The following is a 17,472-nucleotide window of genomic DNA, read 5'->3' on the forward strand; positions in this document are numbered from 1 at the left end:
GTGTGTGTGTGTGTGTGTGTGTGTGTGATGTTTTAAATTGAATGTTTGGTGCACGTGTGCATGTTTGAGTGTTATGAGTGTTGTTAATGGATGTGCGTGCGTGTGTGAAAGAATGAGTGTGTGTGTGTGATCTTTTAAAATGAATGTATGGTGCGTGCGTGCATGTTTGAATGGTATGAGTGTTGTTAATGGATGTGTGTACGTGCGTGTGTGAAAGAATGAGTGTGTGTGATGTTTTAAAATGAATGTTTGGTGCGTGCGTGCATGTTTGAATGGTATGAGTGTTGTTAATGGATGTGCGTGCATGCGTGTCTGTGTGTGAAAGAATGAGTCTGTGTGTGTGTGTGTGCCCCGCCCGCCCTCCTCCCTCCTAAAGCTGCCGGCCGCCACTGTCTATCTATCTATCTATCTATCTATCTATCTATCTATCTATCTATCTATCTATCTATCTATCTATCTATCTATCTATCTACCTATCTATCTATCTTGCTGCCTGTCTATCTGTATATACTCAAGGTACACAGATTTGGAGTTAACAATAGTACATCCTTGCCTCCCTCTGTGTAGAGAAAGTTTTAGGACATGGGAAAAGTGGGCAATTGCCCAGGACCCTTCTCCCCCCTTCCAGGAGCCTCCCTGGGAAGGTGAAATGTCCCTCTAACTGATCTCTGTCTATTCTATTTTTCTTTCTCTGCTTACCTCTGCCCTTAACTCAGTCTCTACCGAGTGTCATCGTAAAGATTTTAGCAGTCCTGGGCAAGACATATTTCAACTGTTGCTGAGTGATCCTGCTGTATTTAGAATTATTATGCAATGGTAATAAAATTCCAATCTGTTCTTTACAGGGGCCCCTGAAATATGTCTCCTAAAGACGTTGAAATAACACTGCTTCTGTGTAATTATATATTCAATATTTTGCCCCTCGATATTCTGGTCACAATGTTGTGACCCATTGATATTTTGTCTTCGATAGTAATTACTACAATCTCCACATGCAAAGCAGTTGCAGACATCTTTGCATGCAGATGCAATGCATGACATTTTGCACACAGATTCCCTAGTAATCTTACTGCAGTGCTACCCACCCAAAACTAAATGAATCAATTCACACTGATGAAAGTCTGAGCTCAAAATACTAATTTGTATTATTTTTAAAACACTTGTCGTGATAAAAATGCTTGTAAACGTTTACCTCTTCAAATAGCTCCAAGCTGTATGTGTTATCATCGTCTGCAAAATACACTACCCCTTCTTGAGTGTTCATAGTCCTGAGATTATCTCTTAGCCAGCGCAGACCCAGGTTCCTCTGCAGGGTGCCACGAGGCGTGTGAGATGGCATCCAGGACAGGCCGAGCTTCAAGCTCCTGGGACTTTCCACATTCAGGTGGGTGAAGTTCAGACTGGATGTCTCCAGTAGATTGGCCACCAGGTTGGTTCTCCTTGGGGAATCCTCAACCACGATCCAGTACAAGTTCCGCACGTGTAAGAATGTGTTGGCTAGACGGGTCAGCTCCGCCTTCTGGACAGGCCTTGTGTAGGTGGGTGTTATCACGTAGATGGTGGGTAGAAACTCTGACCACGGCGGTGGTCTTGCATATACGTAAGCCTTGATGACCACTGGTGTACCTCTGGAACGTTGGTTTTGAACGCATGGGTGGCCTTCCTCTCTGAACTGAGAGACGTTGTGAAGAAAGCGGAGTGAAGAATTCTCACTTGTATCTCCTAAGACACACAAAACCAGAGAAATTCAAAATTAGATTTTCTACTTTCCTATGCATCCAAGTGTAGTTACAATATGTTTATGGGGTTCATCTGGCAATATTGGCCCAAACCCTTTGCTTAATGCCATCATATATCTTTGCATGTCATGAAGATGAATATACATTAATGTTACAAACCCGAAAAGTTCTGATCCTTAAAAAACCCATCACGTCACTGAAGGTGCCAAAGGTGGATGCTGAACTCTGTGGAACATTTCTGACTATATTGTGGTGCAATGTGCCTATTCACATTTGGTGTGCAATTTGCATTGTTTTCATTTTGAAAATAATATAATACCAGCATGGGGTGTGAAGGTGTGTATAAATGTTCACATAGCTGATTTTGGTTAGAAGACATTTATTGTCATTATTCTTTGCATAGCTCAAGATATAGTTTCCTTATCCTACATTTGCAGAATCAGAAATTATCCAAGACCTTTCAAATTGCAATTTGAATACTTACAGCTTTGTATGGGGACATCGTTTCTGAGCTGGATTCCATCATTTTTAAGTTCTACTGTGCCTTTGGAAGAGAGGACACACCATGTGCAAATCAGTCTGGCCCCAAGCCTAGGGAAGCGGTCTAGCCCTAACTTCAAGGCCTTATCCTTCTGACGTGGAACAAACAACCTCAGGCACTTTATTGCTCTTCAGGCATATGTTTCTATACCAAGAAGGAGACACTGGGCAATATAAAACCCACCTTACCCATACCACATACCAATATTGGGTGATACACCAAATAACTATGCAACAGTACATCACTCATTAAGCTGCCTGCCTCTCTGACTGTTGCAAATTCAGAACTGAGTGTACCTACACTTTCTTAAATGAAATCACAGAAAACAGAATTTATAAATGTCTCCTCTTCCCCATCAACTCCTCCTGTCCAGATGTGGATGAGCACACCATCAGCAATGATAAATCACCAGGGGGTATATTTACTAAAATCTATTTTGGTGATGTTTTGCGCCAAAAATGTTAGCGCCGGTTAACAGCATCAATCTAGCATCATATTTACGATGCAAATGAACGTGAAGGCACGCCGGTGCAGAAATAGCGCTGCGAAGCAACGCAAAACAACATAGCAACACGTAAGAGGTCAAAAAAATGATGTGAAGCAGCACAAAAGTTTGAACAGAGACTGCAAAGCTGATTTACAAAGGCAAAATGGAACACAGAGGAGAAAAACAATGCCCTCAAAGAAACAATGACGAAATGGCAAATTCAGTCGCAGAATATGGTAAAAACCTTGCTTTACTTTTTGTGTTTGTGGGCCAGGTTTGGGGAAGCTGGTGTGCTGCGGTGTTGGTCTCAATGTGGCTTCCAGATCTGTTGGCAAGAAGGCAGACAAGGCGCTCTGTGATACATCAACCACTGCAGCTTCTGTATCCTGGAGGGATCCAGAGGCTAATAGATGTAGCACTCCCAGAGGTTTCACGTGTGCTGGCATGGCATGTGATGTTGTAGTTGATGGTTCAAGAGCTGGTGCAATTTGGTGAAGGAAACAATCAATCATGTCCCGGCTTAATCTATATTTCTTTATTATTTCTTCAAACAATGAAACCCTCTATTTGCAAATGTTCTCCTTGCCTTGTCTTCTTCGTCCTTGCTCAAGTAGACGACGCCTATGTCTTGCCATTAGTATCTCCATTTGGCTTCCCTCATCACAAATGTTTCTATGATGTTCCTTTTACAGTCTCTCCTTGTTTTGTTAAGACTACTTTTGCCCCTTATTTGTATGTGCTCTCGTTTTCTGACGCAAATGACGCATGAGCTAGTTTGCAGGGATTTGTGTGGCTTTTGTAAATTTTGTTTGTGCTGGTTGGGTAGGAAATACCCTTCCACACCCGCTTTGCATGCATTTGCATGAATTTCACGCAAAACGCCAGATTTGTGTAGTGCCACGCAAGCATGTAAATGTGTTGCAAGTCTGTTTTTGCGTGTTATAGTAAATTCATGCATGCCTTCGCGATTCTTTGTGTTGCACAAATTGTCACACTAAAAAGTAGTAAATCTGGGCCTAGGTTTTAATCTTAGACATTGCATCTTCACCTACATATGACTAACCAAGTAAAATGGCCAAGTCTTCAACTGTAAATTCTGATGATCATAGCATGATTACATTCAGAGCATGGCTAACACTATTCAGTGGTTCAGTCCCTGGTTCATTTCTGACAAGCCTCACCTACAGCAATGATACCTCCTAAAATCACCAAACCCTCTTAAAATCAGCACAAAAGGCAGCAGCTGGTTGAGGCATAGAGCCACTGCTCTGACCACATTTCCCTTATTCTGATGACCCCCTCTTACTCCTATTTGAATCTAGACATTAAACCAACTTAACATACATGTTCTACAAGGCTGTACACCTACAAACTACCAGGTAGTGTGCAGACATGCTTTCTCTGTCAAGAGGATCACAGACAGTTTGTGCAAGGGCTTCTCCTGTATATCCCAGTGAGGCATCAAGTCATCAGAAAAGTTTTCACAGGCTCTGTCCTGAAAGTTTGGAACTCTATCAGCAGAAGTGCAATGTCCTCACTCATCACCTCCTTCTTGAAGACTTAAATACCATCTAGTTTTGACAGCACTTTACAGAGAAGGTACAGGATTAGCACCCCCCAAGGAGCACTGTACATAGTCAAAGGCAAATATCCAACCAGTCTGATATAAAGAGTAGCTTGTTACTAACAGGAAGAGTGGACTGATGCTGCCTCATGATTAGGGCTCCCTACGTTCCATTTTATTGATTTTTGCAGATATATACAGTCAGAAATCTGCATCTCTGACTGCATATTTTTATATAAGAACAAAAGTGGAAAAAAGCTTTTTTTTAATGATTCTCATTCCTGTCAGGCAAGCTTATTATGTCACGAAACCCGAAATAAATATTGATAAACACAGATAAAGTGAGCAAAAAATAAAAATGTACAAATATAGATAGAAAAGACAGAAAAACAGGATCTTTAATCATGATGTAGTGATCTTTAAAGGGGTCTGACTTCAGGTCTTTCCCGAATTGTAGCAAGGTTGAGACAGTCCTAATAGAAACTGATTTGTTCCAGATTCTGAGTACTCCATTGAGGAAGAAACATTGCCTTTTTTCCCTTTTTTTCAACTTCTTTGTCTCTAATCTGACAATTTCCTGGCTGCAGGTGTGCAGAGAGATACCAGAGATGATGAGCTTGCCAGCAGAATAGGTTGGGTGCCGTTCATGATGGCTTTGTAGGTGATGCAGCCGGTTTTGAAGATTACACGTGCTGGTAGGGGAGCCGGTAGACTCCCATCAGGGTAGGAGGTGATGTGCTCATATTTTTTGCGCCTTTGATGAGGTGCACAGGATGCTGTTAAAAAGGATAGAGGACAGTCTAGAGTCTGGGTGACGTTGGAGCAGGGCAGTCATCTTCTTGGAACAACAGTAGAAGGGCTTTAACAGCAGCCCTGAAGTCTCAATTAGGGAGGAGTGGTTTTACTTTTTAGGGTCGAGCCTCCGTCGCATGCGCTTGCGCATGCGTTTCGCTTGCGAGACACTTTAGGAGTTAGAAAAGGGCTTGGAGCCCCATCCATGTCACGCAAGCGTCTTTCATTGGGTAGTGGGCTTGCCTTTCAAAATCTGCTTGCTTTCATTAGTGGAAGGCACGCATACGTCAGGCCTTTTCCGGTGGTTAACCCTCCTCAAGTGCAGCAACCAAGTACTGAAAACATGCCAGGCTCGCTGTTTCCCGTCAGGTTTGTGAACTACTTTTTACCTTTTTTTCGCAGCGCGATCTCGCTTGGCAGAAGTCAAGCGCTTTTCATAACATCGACCCTGTTACATAGTTAATTGAACTTTTGCCAAATACAAATAATTTAGAAAAAGCAAGGAGTGGAAGGGCTGTATTCAGTGTCACAGGTGATCTCCATTTAATCAAAAAGATATTCATTATTAATTCCATCAATAACTCCTGAACAGCAGAGCAGGTAGAAGACTTCCAGAAAGTGCCCAGTTACTACCCTAGAGGCTGAAAGAGGGCAATAGCACATTTCCATTGGCATAGGTGAAAATGGTTGAAACATTCAGGGGGCACAAGCAGTCTAAACAGATGCAAGTCACGGAGAAGGTCGAGGACTGTACACGTCTGAAACCTTACAGTGTTTTCATGCGAAGAACATCGAAGACAAAAATATGCAGAAGATATGTTTCGCTGGGAAAACATAGTTTTACACTACTTAACTCCACATATATGTACCTTGATGCTATATAAATCTTTAGAGTATGCAGATGTGGAGTTCAAAATAGTAAATCTGTACTTACCTATTTGCACTTATTTCTCAATATTTTGCTCCTAGATATTTGTGACATGATATTCTATCCACGTGATATTTTTGTGATTGATATCCTGTCAGACAACCAACATGAACTGAGTAGCAATACCTCACATACATGCAATAAGTTCCTCCAGCAAAGGAGGTAAAATGTGCCACCACTTTGCATTTAATGTGCACCAAAGAGTGTTTAAGGGTTTCACTGCAAGCAATTCTTGGCAAGCTCTAGGACTCAAAGGGTTGTACAATACATTTTGCTGATCAGGTCAGTTTTTCAAAGGAGAAACACACATTCATCAGTACAACCCAGTGTGAGGCACTAGAGGCTCAGAACTCATCTTTACCGAGATGAGTCTTACGTTGCACTTCAGACGAGAAACTGCTTGTTAACAGTTTTCTGTTAAGTATTAGTTAGCTCTGGTTGATTATTTATGCGTCCGAATCATTTCCGGGGACTTTTTAAGTCCGACGTTAGTCAAGAACTTTTGAATTTACTAAGCTTCTTTGGAGAATATACTTAAATATAGGGTTTTTTTAAAGTCATCTTCATTCTCAGTTTTGTTGTTGTGTCATTGGCAAAATTATTTTGCCAGCTATAGGATATAGCATGGGGCAGCAGCCTACTTCAGCCATTGCCCTGTGGCCCTGTCAATCAAACTGTAGATCAGCCCACCGGATGGCCATTGGGTACTCAGAATGTCAGGCTTTGCAAGGGACGGGGTGTAGTCTGTTTACTTTGGGGTTGGTACCCTCAAGGGGTGGGATGCTGAGAAGCACATTAGTCCGCTTTCACTCACCATCCACGCGCACCACACATCTTGGAGCCTGTAAGGCTGTTGATGCAGCACAGACAGCGAGGCTGCAGACATTACCCTCTACACGCTAAAGATGGAAAGCCATTTATTTTATTTGTTGTCTTAGAACACACACATTTGAAAGCAACGTGTCACTACCCAAACTATGTCAGCCTTGACGGTGTTCTTTACTTGTTAGCGTGCACAAGTGTACCTTTTCAGGCTGCGCCCAGCACACAGAGCATGCCGCAAACTCTTTCAGTGTAGGGTCAGTGGGATGGGAGGATTTATGTCAGGAACTGAGGCTTCAGATTATGCATTCTCTTTCTTGCTTAAGTAGAAGCCACTTTGGAAAATCAAAAACAGAAATGTAATAGTTCTTCAAAGCCCACAGAAAAAAACTACTACGCCCAAGATAGGAGCTCAGGGCCATATGTACGAACACTTTTTCCCATAGACACAGAATGGGTAAAAACCTTTGCTACATCTGGCCCTCATTCCCTCTAGTCCAGTATAATGTATACTCTAGACTTTTGTGTCACCAGACATTACAAGTATCCCTCTTAAACTTTATGATTAATCCTATGAAGGACCATTGTTGGTGTGTATGTTTGCATTTTGAGGATCAGCGAGGCACAGATTTAAGTCGACAACGCTGATTCCTCCACATTGTCTCGTACCTCAGGCTCAGGTGGTTTTAAGTTCTGTGCGCTCTTTCAAATCACCCCTCCCCCCAGTCACTTCTGTGAGTTTGGGTGCCATTTTGTCTGAAAACACGTTCACACGCTACGATCATCTCAGCTCACCCTCTACAGCCGGTCCGGCCCCTGGCTTCTCTTCTGACTGCCTCCGGCAAAACCCATCACTGCTCTAAGCGCGCCTCGCTTCCCGCCCCCTCTTTAGGCGGACCAATAAAGGGACAGAGAGGGTGCCTTCCCTGTGCTCTCCCTTCCACGCTTTCCAGGCACCAATTGATGGCTAGGTCTATGGAGGGCCTGGGCTGCAACCATCATTGAGTGGGTTCTTGTAACCTCGGGCAATAATTCATACTATGGATATTGTTTCTTCCTGAGTTTGTGTCACTCTGCCTGAGAGTGACCAAGGCCTACTCCGTGGAGGTGGTGTGGTCTAGTAATCACCGTTCACTGGTGCACAAGAATATCGCTCAATAAATGGTTGTCCAGTTAGAGCTCTTTCTGTAGAAAATGGAAAAGTACATTTATGACACACACACTACTAAATTCTAATCATTAATTTACAAATACATACATAAGGCATATTGAATACAACATAGAAGGCATTATGATATCACATATAACCCCCTAAAAGGTTATGACCCCCAAAATCATAGTAGCCTGCACCTACAACAAACAGCACATCAATATAGGGGGCATCACTTTAAATAAACCAGGCCTATTGGCTTAATTGAGGATCATCAAAACAATTAAGGCAAGCCTATTGGCTTTGCCAAAGGTTCACCATTTTACAAACCCAACAAACCACATGTTAAAAACACTCTCATTTAATGTGTACATGCAATAATTAGTAATAACCATGAGTAAAAGCAATAAATGTTGTCAATAAAGCAGTTCAATATCACTGGCAACATAAACAGTTAATAAACAATTACATATAAACACACATGTGTCAGTGTCTTTTTATACACTTTTAGGGCACATAAATTTCAACCATAAAACTAACCCCTAGAGAGTGCTGCCCTCCAGAGGTCTAATTCACATATGTAAACTTAGACTTGAAGTCTTGGAACCCTTAGACTTCAGGTATAAGTTTTCTTGTGAATCAGCCATGGTTTTAGTATGCAACGTTCAAGCCACATAAATAACAGCCATAGAGCCAGCCCCCAGAAAATGCTGTGTTCTCAGCTATAGAGCAAAAGCTTCAAACTTGTGAATGCCTGAAATATTGGTGGCAATCTTAGAGGGGTCATAATTTCCAGGCCCCTGAAAACATAGGGTCAGTTTTGAAGCTTCTGGGAGGGGAGCATCTGCAATCCTGCTGTGTTCCGCCACCCTTTCTTTTATTCGCTGGTGGCACCCTTGCCAGTTTTGGGGCCACCGCAGTGACGAATAATATGCAAACGGGAAAAGCCCCACAGGGTATTATGGGTCACTCCAGCTGGAGCAGCGAATATTTGATGAGTGACTCTCCCGCTGCAACAGGAAAAGCAATTTTTCATGTTTGGCGCACGGCCTTGCACCACAGCCTCCTTTGCTTCTTTTTATTTCTGTCTTGGGGTGCCCGGCCTCACCGGTGCACCTTGCATGGCAGCTTTGTTGGGGACAGCTCGAGGAGCTCACCCCTGGCTGCACTTGCTGGCTGCCCACCTGGCCAGCATTCTCCTTTGCTGACATAGAAGTTGGGAACAATCTTCTCCTCTGCTTGGTTCGGTGGGCAGGGAGTATCAGTTGCGTGGTGGCTGCTCCACACCACCCCAGACATAACAGTTGGGGGGGGCACACCGGCGCTCCCCCACTCTCCATATTCCATGGCGCCCGGAGGTTCTCTTCTGGGGCGTAAGGGGGGTGAGAGGGGATGGGAGGGCCGTGGGCACAACTGTGCTTCTCCTCCTTCTTTTGGCATTTGCCCTCTCGGAGATGGGGGTCCTTGGGGGTGGGAATGAGCATGGGGCGGGGTCCCATGCAAGCACCCTTCCTGGGTGAAATTAACATTTGCTCCTCGTGCTGTCCCCAGGGCCCTAGCTCACCCCGGGGCTAATTTCAGGCAGCTGGCAGAGTCCCATGCCCCCTGTCACTCACAAAGGAGGTCTAAACCTGCCAACCTTGAGAAAGGTTATATCTTGGGCCTCGTTGGGGCAATCTGCATGTTCTTGGGCTCATTTTACTCCTGATGGCGAGGTCTATCCACCAGGTTTCGTTTTCACGGAAGGAGACCTTTTCACTTCCAAAGCGGCGTGCTCTGCAGGGAGCTGGTTCCACTGCTTACCTGAGCCAGTATTTTTTTCTCCAGGTGCAGAAGTCCACATCTTTCCCTAAACTGGGGAAGTAAGGGGACAAGCCTTAATGGCCTTTGGAGAGACCCACTAGTCCCGGGATCAAATGGGGCAGAGTGCTTAGTCCTTTTGGACCAGAGGGGGTTTCTCCTTCCAGTTGTCCATGGCTGTTGCCACTGTTACAGTCCCAGTCTCAGGAAGAAGAACAAAAAGCCCTCTCTCTCTCATGTACAAGTGTTTCCAAAGGGGGGTGCAAGGTTTTAGAAACCAGGCACTCCTGGCCAATCCTATGGTGCCACATCACCTCTCATGCATCCCCTGTCCCAGCCCTCCTGCAAAGCATGCTGGGATAGTCTAAAATGGCACCGTCCAGAAGTCAATGGTCACAGCTCCACTGGGGACCTTAGCTTCACCCATCACTGACATCGCTGCCAGAGCCTTTCCTACCAAAACATCAAAGAGGAACGCCCTCCTGTGTTAGCTCCAGTTATCTGGGCTTCCTCCCTTTTTCAGTGGGCCTGGGCTACTCCCAGCCCTGGTATAGTGTGACAGCTAATTAATAGATGCAGATCTTCTTCTCTACCCCTTCCTCATCAGGAGCTAAGGAAAGCACTGCTAATTACTCCTTTTGTGTCCGCAGGCCTTTATTCCCTTTGCTGGGATGAAATGAAACTAACTTGGCCCAGCAGGGTGACAAAAGGCCTGGCCTCTGATCTTGCACTGAGCCACAGAAATATGACAATTCTGGGTGATCCACAGAGTTTACTTGTAGTCTTGACCTGCGTAAATGAACTGTGCGTACACATTCCATCCCATTTTCATATCTCAGGGGACTTTGTAGACCTAATGGAAGCAAAACTACATTCTAAGGCAGCTTCCCCCTATGCATATAACACAGTGTCACTACAGACAAAACAGTAAACCATACTGACTTTACACATAAATGTCCATTAATATTATAAGGCCTACCCCAAGTGAATAGCTAAACATACAGATTCCTTCTTGCCAGGCTACAAAGCACAGTTACAGGTCGGCGCATGACAGTACCCTCCATGCGCACCCAGCACAGGTGTGCACACATGTTCACATGTGACCAGCAAAGTGCCCCTTACTCTAACTGCCCTATCTTAAAAGGCGGACACTGGTGGTATATACGTGCAGTCTGTTTGCCATGTAATTACAGTGGATGAGACACATGTAGTGAAACTCCAGGTGCACTAAATGGGCAGAATTTATTTTCCAATAGTGAACACATCAGTTTCCTCTTCCCTGGGCCAATTAGGTCAACATGGGAAGACTTTCTTTTGTCCTTCTGCTCTCTAATGCTGAGGCCACTCCTTTAGGTAAAGCAGATCATTCTAAGTAAAAAAAAAACCTTCTAAGGTGGCCACCTTAGAGGGCCTGAAAAAGCTTATGTTGATTATTTGCCCAATATCACATACTCATATAAGTAAAACATGCATGACCTAGTTGAGGGTCAGTCTGATTCCTCTGAAGGGGACCTGGAGGCCCATGGCAACCCCTGCCAAAACACATTGGATTGTAAAAGAAGGCAAGGGCTAGTTCCATCCGACATCCCCTTCAGTTATCTGATCTTTTGCTCAAAACTTTTGATCCAGAGGAGATTATTCACCCACATTCCTCTTATTGGTTTATTTCTTCAAAAACTGCAACCTATGTGCAGTCAAGGATCATTAAACCTTTTCATGAAGGAGGTGCACGACTGCATTCAAGCAGAATGCCCTCGTCATTCCCTAGAAGGCAAAGTCACTCACACCCCAGAAATCAAAAGCTATTCTCTTTCTTTGGCAAATATTTAAAAGACTCAGAAAATGGCATGCACAAGTCCTAGTGTCAAGGTCTGTCTCTCAGGGCTTCTCTCTAAAATCTTGGATTTAGCCTTCTTGGTCAAGGAGCCTGGGACTCCTGTTGATCCAGATCTAGTTGCCAGTTTGCTCTCAGGGGGCATTTTCATTCAAAGTATTTAATCTAGCCACTAACGAGGTAGGCCAGACAGCTAGTGACCTGTTATTCGGAGAACCAATGTGAAGGAATTGACAAAGTAAGTTCTTCGGTGCCTCCACCTCTGCAGACAAACCACAAGCAGACATGAAAAAGATCTTCAACCAGAACCTTTAAAATATGGGCAGCAGAGGCAAGGCACACTACGCTGGCCGAGTATCCTTACATTCAGAGTTTAGCCGAGGAGATGAGGCAATGGACGAGACTATCAGCTGGGAGATGCTTCTTCTCTTTCAGAGCCAGACCATACAGAGAGTATGGGTATGCTGGACCTTCCAAAGGAGGAACTCCCATCTCCACTTTCTCAGGTGAGACACTCGATTTCTTCGCCAGAAGATCTAGGTGGCAGGATTAGAACATTCTTCCAGAACTAGTCTAAAATACCACTACACTCTTGGGTCCCTTCAGACTGTACCGAGGTTACACCTAGAATTTTATGAAACACTGTGTCAAAATCCTTTCCTACATTCACTGAACTTTACTTTGGAGAATCATAATTTTATAGATCAGGAGATCCTTTACTTCAAATGAAAGCAAAGATACATCACTCCAATGGCTTTGTCAGCAATATCTTTATTGTAGACGAAAAAGGAAGAGGTTAGAGTTTAATCGTCATCCTCAAAGACTTCAATACATAGATACTCTACAGACACTACTTTAAAAAAGGAAGGTATCCACCTCATATTAGTTCTATTGAACGAAGGTGACTTCATGGTTTGTGTTGACTTGAAGGATGTGAACCTCTTAGTTCCCATTTTTCCACCTCACGGACATTTCTTCCAATTTCATTGGAAGAATTCTACTTACAAACTCTTAGCACTTGCCATTGGGTTGTCACCAGTCCCTTGTGTTTCACCAATTAGACTAAAGCAGTAGATCAGTTTTTAAGAGTGTGCAGAATTTGCCAAATTAGTTTGACAATATTTTGATCATGATTCAGGCCCAGATCTCTTTCTCGAACATATTCATCTAACAATCTCACTCCTCCAAGAAATGGGATTTGTGATAAATTTGATCAAATACCTCCTAACTCTGACCACTCAAATTGAGTCTCTGGGGTTCCTCATACACTCATCCTTAACAATCCTTTTCTCTTCCAAAGAAAAAAATCAAAGCCTCTACAAAAGAAGTGTGCAGAGTCCTTGCAAAAGACATAGGGGTTCATTCTGACTCCCGCCGGCCGCGCTAACCGCGGTGCCGGCGGGAGCCACCAGAATACCGCTGCGTGGTCAGAAGACCGCCGCGGTTATTCTGTGTTTCCCGCTGGGCTGGCGGGCGACCGCCAGAAGGCCGCCCGCCAGCCCAGCGGGAAACCCCTTCCCACGAGGAAGCCGGCTCCGAATGGAGCCGGCGGAGTGGGAAGGGTGCGACGGGTGCAGTAGCACCCGTCGCGATTTTCAGTGTCTGCATGGCAGACACTGAAAATCTTTTAGGGGCCCTCTTACGGGGGCCCCTGCAGTGCCCATGCCATTGGCATGGGCACTGCAGGGGCCCCCAGGGGCCCCACGACACCCCTCACCGCCATCCTGTTCCTGGCGGTCAAAACCTCCAGGAACAGGATGGCGGTGAGGGGGTCGGAATCCCCATGGCGGCGCAGCAAGCTGCGCCGCCATGGAGGATTCCTCAGGGCAGCGGAAAACCGGCAGGAGACCGCCGGTTTTCCGTTTCTGACCGCGGCCATACCGCCGCAGTCAGAATGCCCTTGGGAGCACCGCCAGCCTGTTGGCGGTGACCGCCAGGGTCAGAATGACCGCCATAGTCACCCTACGTTGGATGGCACATTTTGTGGGTCTCTTTTGTGCCCCATTCAAGCGATATTTCCAAGACCAGTTCACTACAGAACCTTAAAACTATCAAAGATCCAACATCTCTGAAAAGGTACCCAAGATGTTCAAGTTCCTTAAGAAGTGAAACAAGAGCTTCAGTCTAGCACACATGTAAGCGTTTAATGGTCAAGCTTTTTTGTAATAGACCTTGGATCTTATAATAAAATTAGATGCCAATAGTCATGGTTGGTGAGCAAGATACATAGAGATCTACATAGGAGGCAGATGGTTCCAATAAGAGAAGCTGCTTCACATCAACTGTCTTAAGTTCTGATGGTATCCTTTGCAATCCTCTGTTTCACCACCAAGAACTCTCAGTGTTGTATTCTTCCCTGAAAGGACAACATTTCAACTGTTCAAAGCTTCAACTAGGGGTGGCTCCTCCACAATGGTGGAGGAGCATTGCTCCCTGGTTAAGAGCCAGCAGCAGAAAAATAAAACAATACTTCATTATCGTTTTTATTTTTCTGCTGCTGGAGCCATTTGGAGCCAAAAAGGTTCCGTCCTAAAACATGCAAGACACTACAGGAGTGACATTAGTGTTGCGACTAATGGGGTTCACTCAGCATGAAGTGGGAATTATCACCAACTTTCATATCAGCTTTAAATATATTTTGGATCACACGCAAACAATACCCACAGTGCAAGGCCTGTATTAGGGACAATCATGTTAGCCATAAGCGATGAAAAACACAATGTGAGAGGTGGGGGACGGCTATAGGGTGACTGGCCTATAGGGAGCAGAGACACTGCACTCTACAGAAGATCCAAGGATTGCCATTTCAGCCCCAACTCTGTAGCAGTATGCTAGTGCCTATGCACAATAAAAACAGAAACTCTGCTTGTGCAATGAGCCACTTGGAATTTGTCTATATTGTGTTGACTTGTAAATTGACTCATTAGTTCTTTGTTGCCCAATGTGGAGTAGATGCGTGTGTGTTCTTTCTTTATGGGGAAACACTGTAGGATGAGCACAAGCCACACATACAGCATGATCACAGGCCAGGCTATGGATAGCCACTCCTAATCATAAATATGTGATGTTCTTTTTTTATGTAGGGATTATGCTGTACCTAATAATGATCATTGTCACTCATGGGTGTGTTTTTCAGGGATGCAGAAGGATGTCACAGGCCTTTAATGAAGGCAACAAAAAAGGTCCCCTACTCCCTGGTTGTGTAAAAGAAGAGATATATAGTTTGGGAATAATAGTTTCCTCCAGTCACCAGGCCCAAGGGCCACTGTATCTGATGCACTAGTCATAGGTACATATCACTGTTATTTCTAATGTTAACATGATCTTATAAAGTGCAACAATTACCATTATGTGGTCTGTTGGCAGTAAAAGATACTGTAGGATATGCTTCACTGAGGTTGAACAATTATCACATTGGAAACTAACCTTTTGAGAATGCAGTGAGAGCTTTAACCAGTTTCCTCAACTGAATATACTTATGAAATGTGTGCCTGATCACTGGGGATTATATCCAAAGGTTTAGCAGCCATCACTGAGGAGACATGCCTTCCCTTGCCACTATAAATCAGGGAAATAGAGTGATCCAAGATGCTGAGCAAAGCATTCTTTTGGGTTGGTGTCTTCAATATTTCCCATGAAGAACGTGTTTTTTCTGACAGAAGGCACAATGTACTGTACAAAGTATCTTGAAGGTAATTCTTTCCGGTTCAAGAGATAATGAAGGGAAGGTGTCATGGGCAAACCTGCATTCAAGCGCATCCAAGATCCATCAGTCATCTGGCTGGGACATTCTGCAGCAGGAACAAAAAATTGGGAGTTCCAGCTAGACAATGGTTCAATAGTCCAGCTTATTATCCGGTTAGTAAATAATACCTCTACAACAGATCTACTATTACTTGATTGCAATTTTACTGACATACCTTACAAGTATTACTCAGTGAATATACTTCAAACTGAGTATCAGTAAATTAAACTATGTGTCTCTGTTGATAGTTACACAGGCCAATTAGAATGTCATTTATAATAGGATTAGCAGTGGTGAAACAGTGACTCCCTGAGAAAGAGTGAGTGTCTGTACAGATAGGTAGGTAAGAGCGTAAAGTAAGCACATTCAGTAGGGAAAAGAATGATGCAAGAGGAAGTCTTTTCCTATGGAAACCACAAAATGGGATTGGCAAATGGGGTGAGTGGATGAGACAAAAAAGAACACTCTCAGTCACAATCATTGAGGGATTGAGGGTAATGGAAGCGCTTATACAGAGTGATTCTAGAGTAGTAGACATGTCGTGGGTGAGACCGAACTTCCTACCATGGCACAAGTGGATTCGATTTTCTACGGAAGAAGAATTTAAAGGATGGGGGATGTATGAGAGGGTGTAGACAGAATAATAGAAAGTAAGAATGAGATCATTCTAGAATAATGTGTCAAAAATATTATATAACATAATTTATAACAATTATATATTATTTAGTAAAAATAAAACACCACACGTAGGGAAGGCTAATGTCACACTACTGTTTAATACAAAATAGCAGGCAGCCCACCAAAAGATCAAAGACAATTCTTATTTCACTCACAGGGTAGGATAATCCCTCCTCCATGTCCTTAATAGAATTGAATATTCTGGTTCATCAGTGCTACAAAATGTTCTATTCTATACAAGGAATGGAGGTTTCAGATTATGTAAATTCAAAGCTGACTAACAATATTCAATTTTAGATTACTTACTGGCTTATGGTACAATTGTTTGAAAGTGAATTTGGATGACCAGTTAGCCATACACATGTCTTGCATCCATTGCAAAGGACTTGGAGGTCACAGTACCATTGACTGAGTGTGCACCAAAACTGTAAACATCAAATCCAGCCTGAGACAAAAGGTAACAAATCCATCTGGGTAGCATGGGTACCAAAGCTGGGTGACAAGGTTGAAGGAGTGAAATGAAGAGGTGGCCAGAAGATGATGATCTGAGATCTCTTGTGGCATTTTCATAAAAGCATAAAAGCTCTCAACACACAGTTTGGGATCTATGAGGAAAAGTGTATGTGATCTGTTTTGAATCAGTTTTAGTTCTGTTGGATAAAATAAACATGAACCTTTCTGGAGAGAAATATCTAGCTAGCAAATCCAAGGACATAATAGTAAAGACTCCGATAAGCTGTGAGGCACTATAGCACGGTGAGTCTGGATAACAATTGTTATTTGAATAATAAATCATTATCAAGCCAATCTTAAAGAAAGTGAGGTACAATGGTGTATTCGTATATGGCTGAATATTTGGAACTTAGGGGAGAAATAAATCTTCATCCTCCTGATGAGCTTAGTAACCAAAGGATGTTTTCTGCCACGGGTGTTTGCCCTGCAGTGATAGCTGAGCTGAATGAAATCAGTATTCTGTATAAAAGACCCTCAGCTGCCAGAATTCCTAACATGTTGACCACAAAAGTCACACCTGCCACCATAAGATCAAGATCCCATTCTGAGCACCATGTCCACCTAGCTCATGCTTATAGATAGCACCTATGGGTGGAAATTGACCAGGCTTCATTCCTGAAAAATAAAGTTTTGACAGAAAGTACTGTTACTTGTCAGCAAGACCTAATGGATTCCATGCCCCTAGACTGAGGTCCAGGAGTAGATTCAGAAAGAGAGGGAGAGAAAGGGGTGGTTTGCACAATAACTCGAATATAATTAAGAACCTTGTTTGTTGTTTGAGAGCCTGCAGCATTTATTGTGTCACTCACTCAAGCAGCCCTTTAAAACTTGTCTCAGGCCTGCCATTGTAGCCTCTGTGTGCAGACTGAAATTGTCATT

General features: G+C 43.7%; 1 protein-coding gene across 3 annotated transcripts in view; it reads right to left on the reverse strand.

Annotated features, from left to right (window-relative positions):
* LOC138248832 (galactosylgalactosylxylosylprotein 3-beta-glucuronosyltransferase 1-like) overlaps positions 1–17,472 on the reverse strand; it is a 430,422-nt gene that overhangs the window by 96,809 nt on the left and 316,141 nt on the right. For all 3 annotated transcript variants that reach the window (XM_069202775.1, XM_069202777.1, XM_069202776.1), the window contains exon 3: positions 1,193–1,722. In XM_069202775.1, coding sequence (XP_069058876.1) covers positions 1,193–1,722 — 530 coding nt within the window. The remainder of the gene's footprint in view (positions 1–1,192; positions 1,723–17,472) is intronic.

The sequence above is a fragment of the Pleurodeles waltl genome, chromosome 8 (assembly GCF_031143425.1).
Source record: "Pleurodeles waltl isolate 20211129_DDA chromosome 8, aPleWal1.hap1.20221129, whole genome shotgun sequence".
In the NCBI taxonomy this organism is placed as follows: Eukaryota; Metazoa; Chordata; class Amphibia; order Caudata; family Salamandridae; genus Pleurodeles; species Pleurodeles waltl.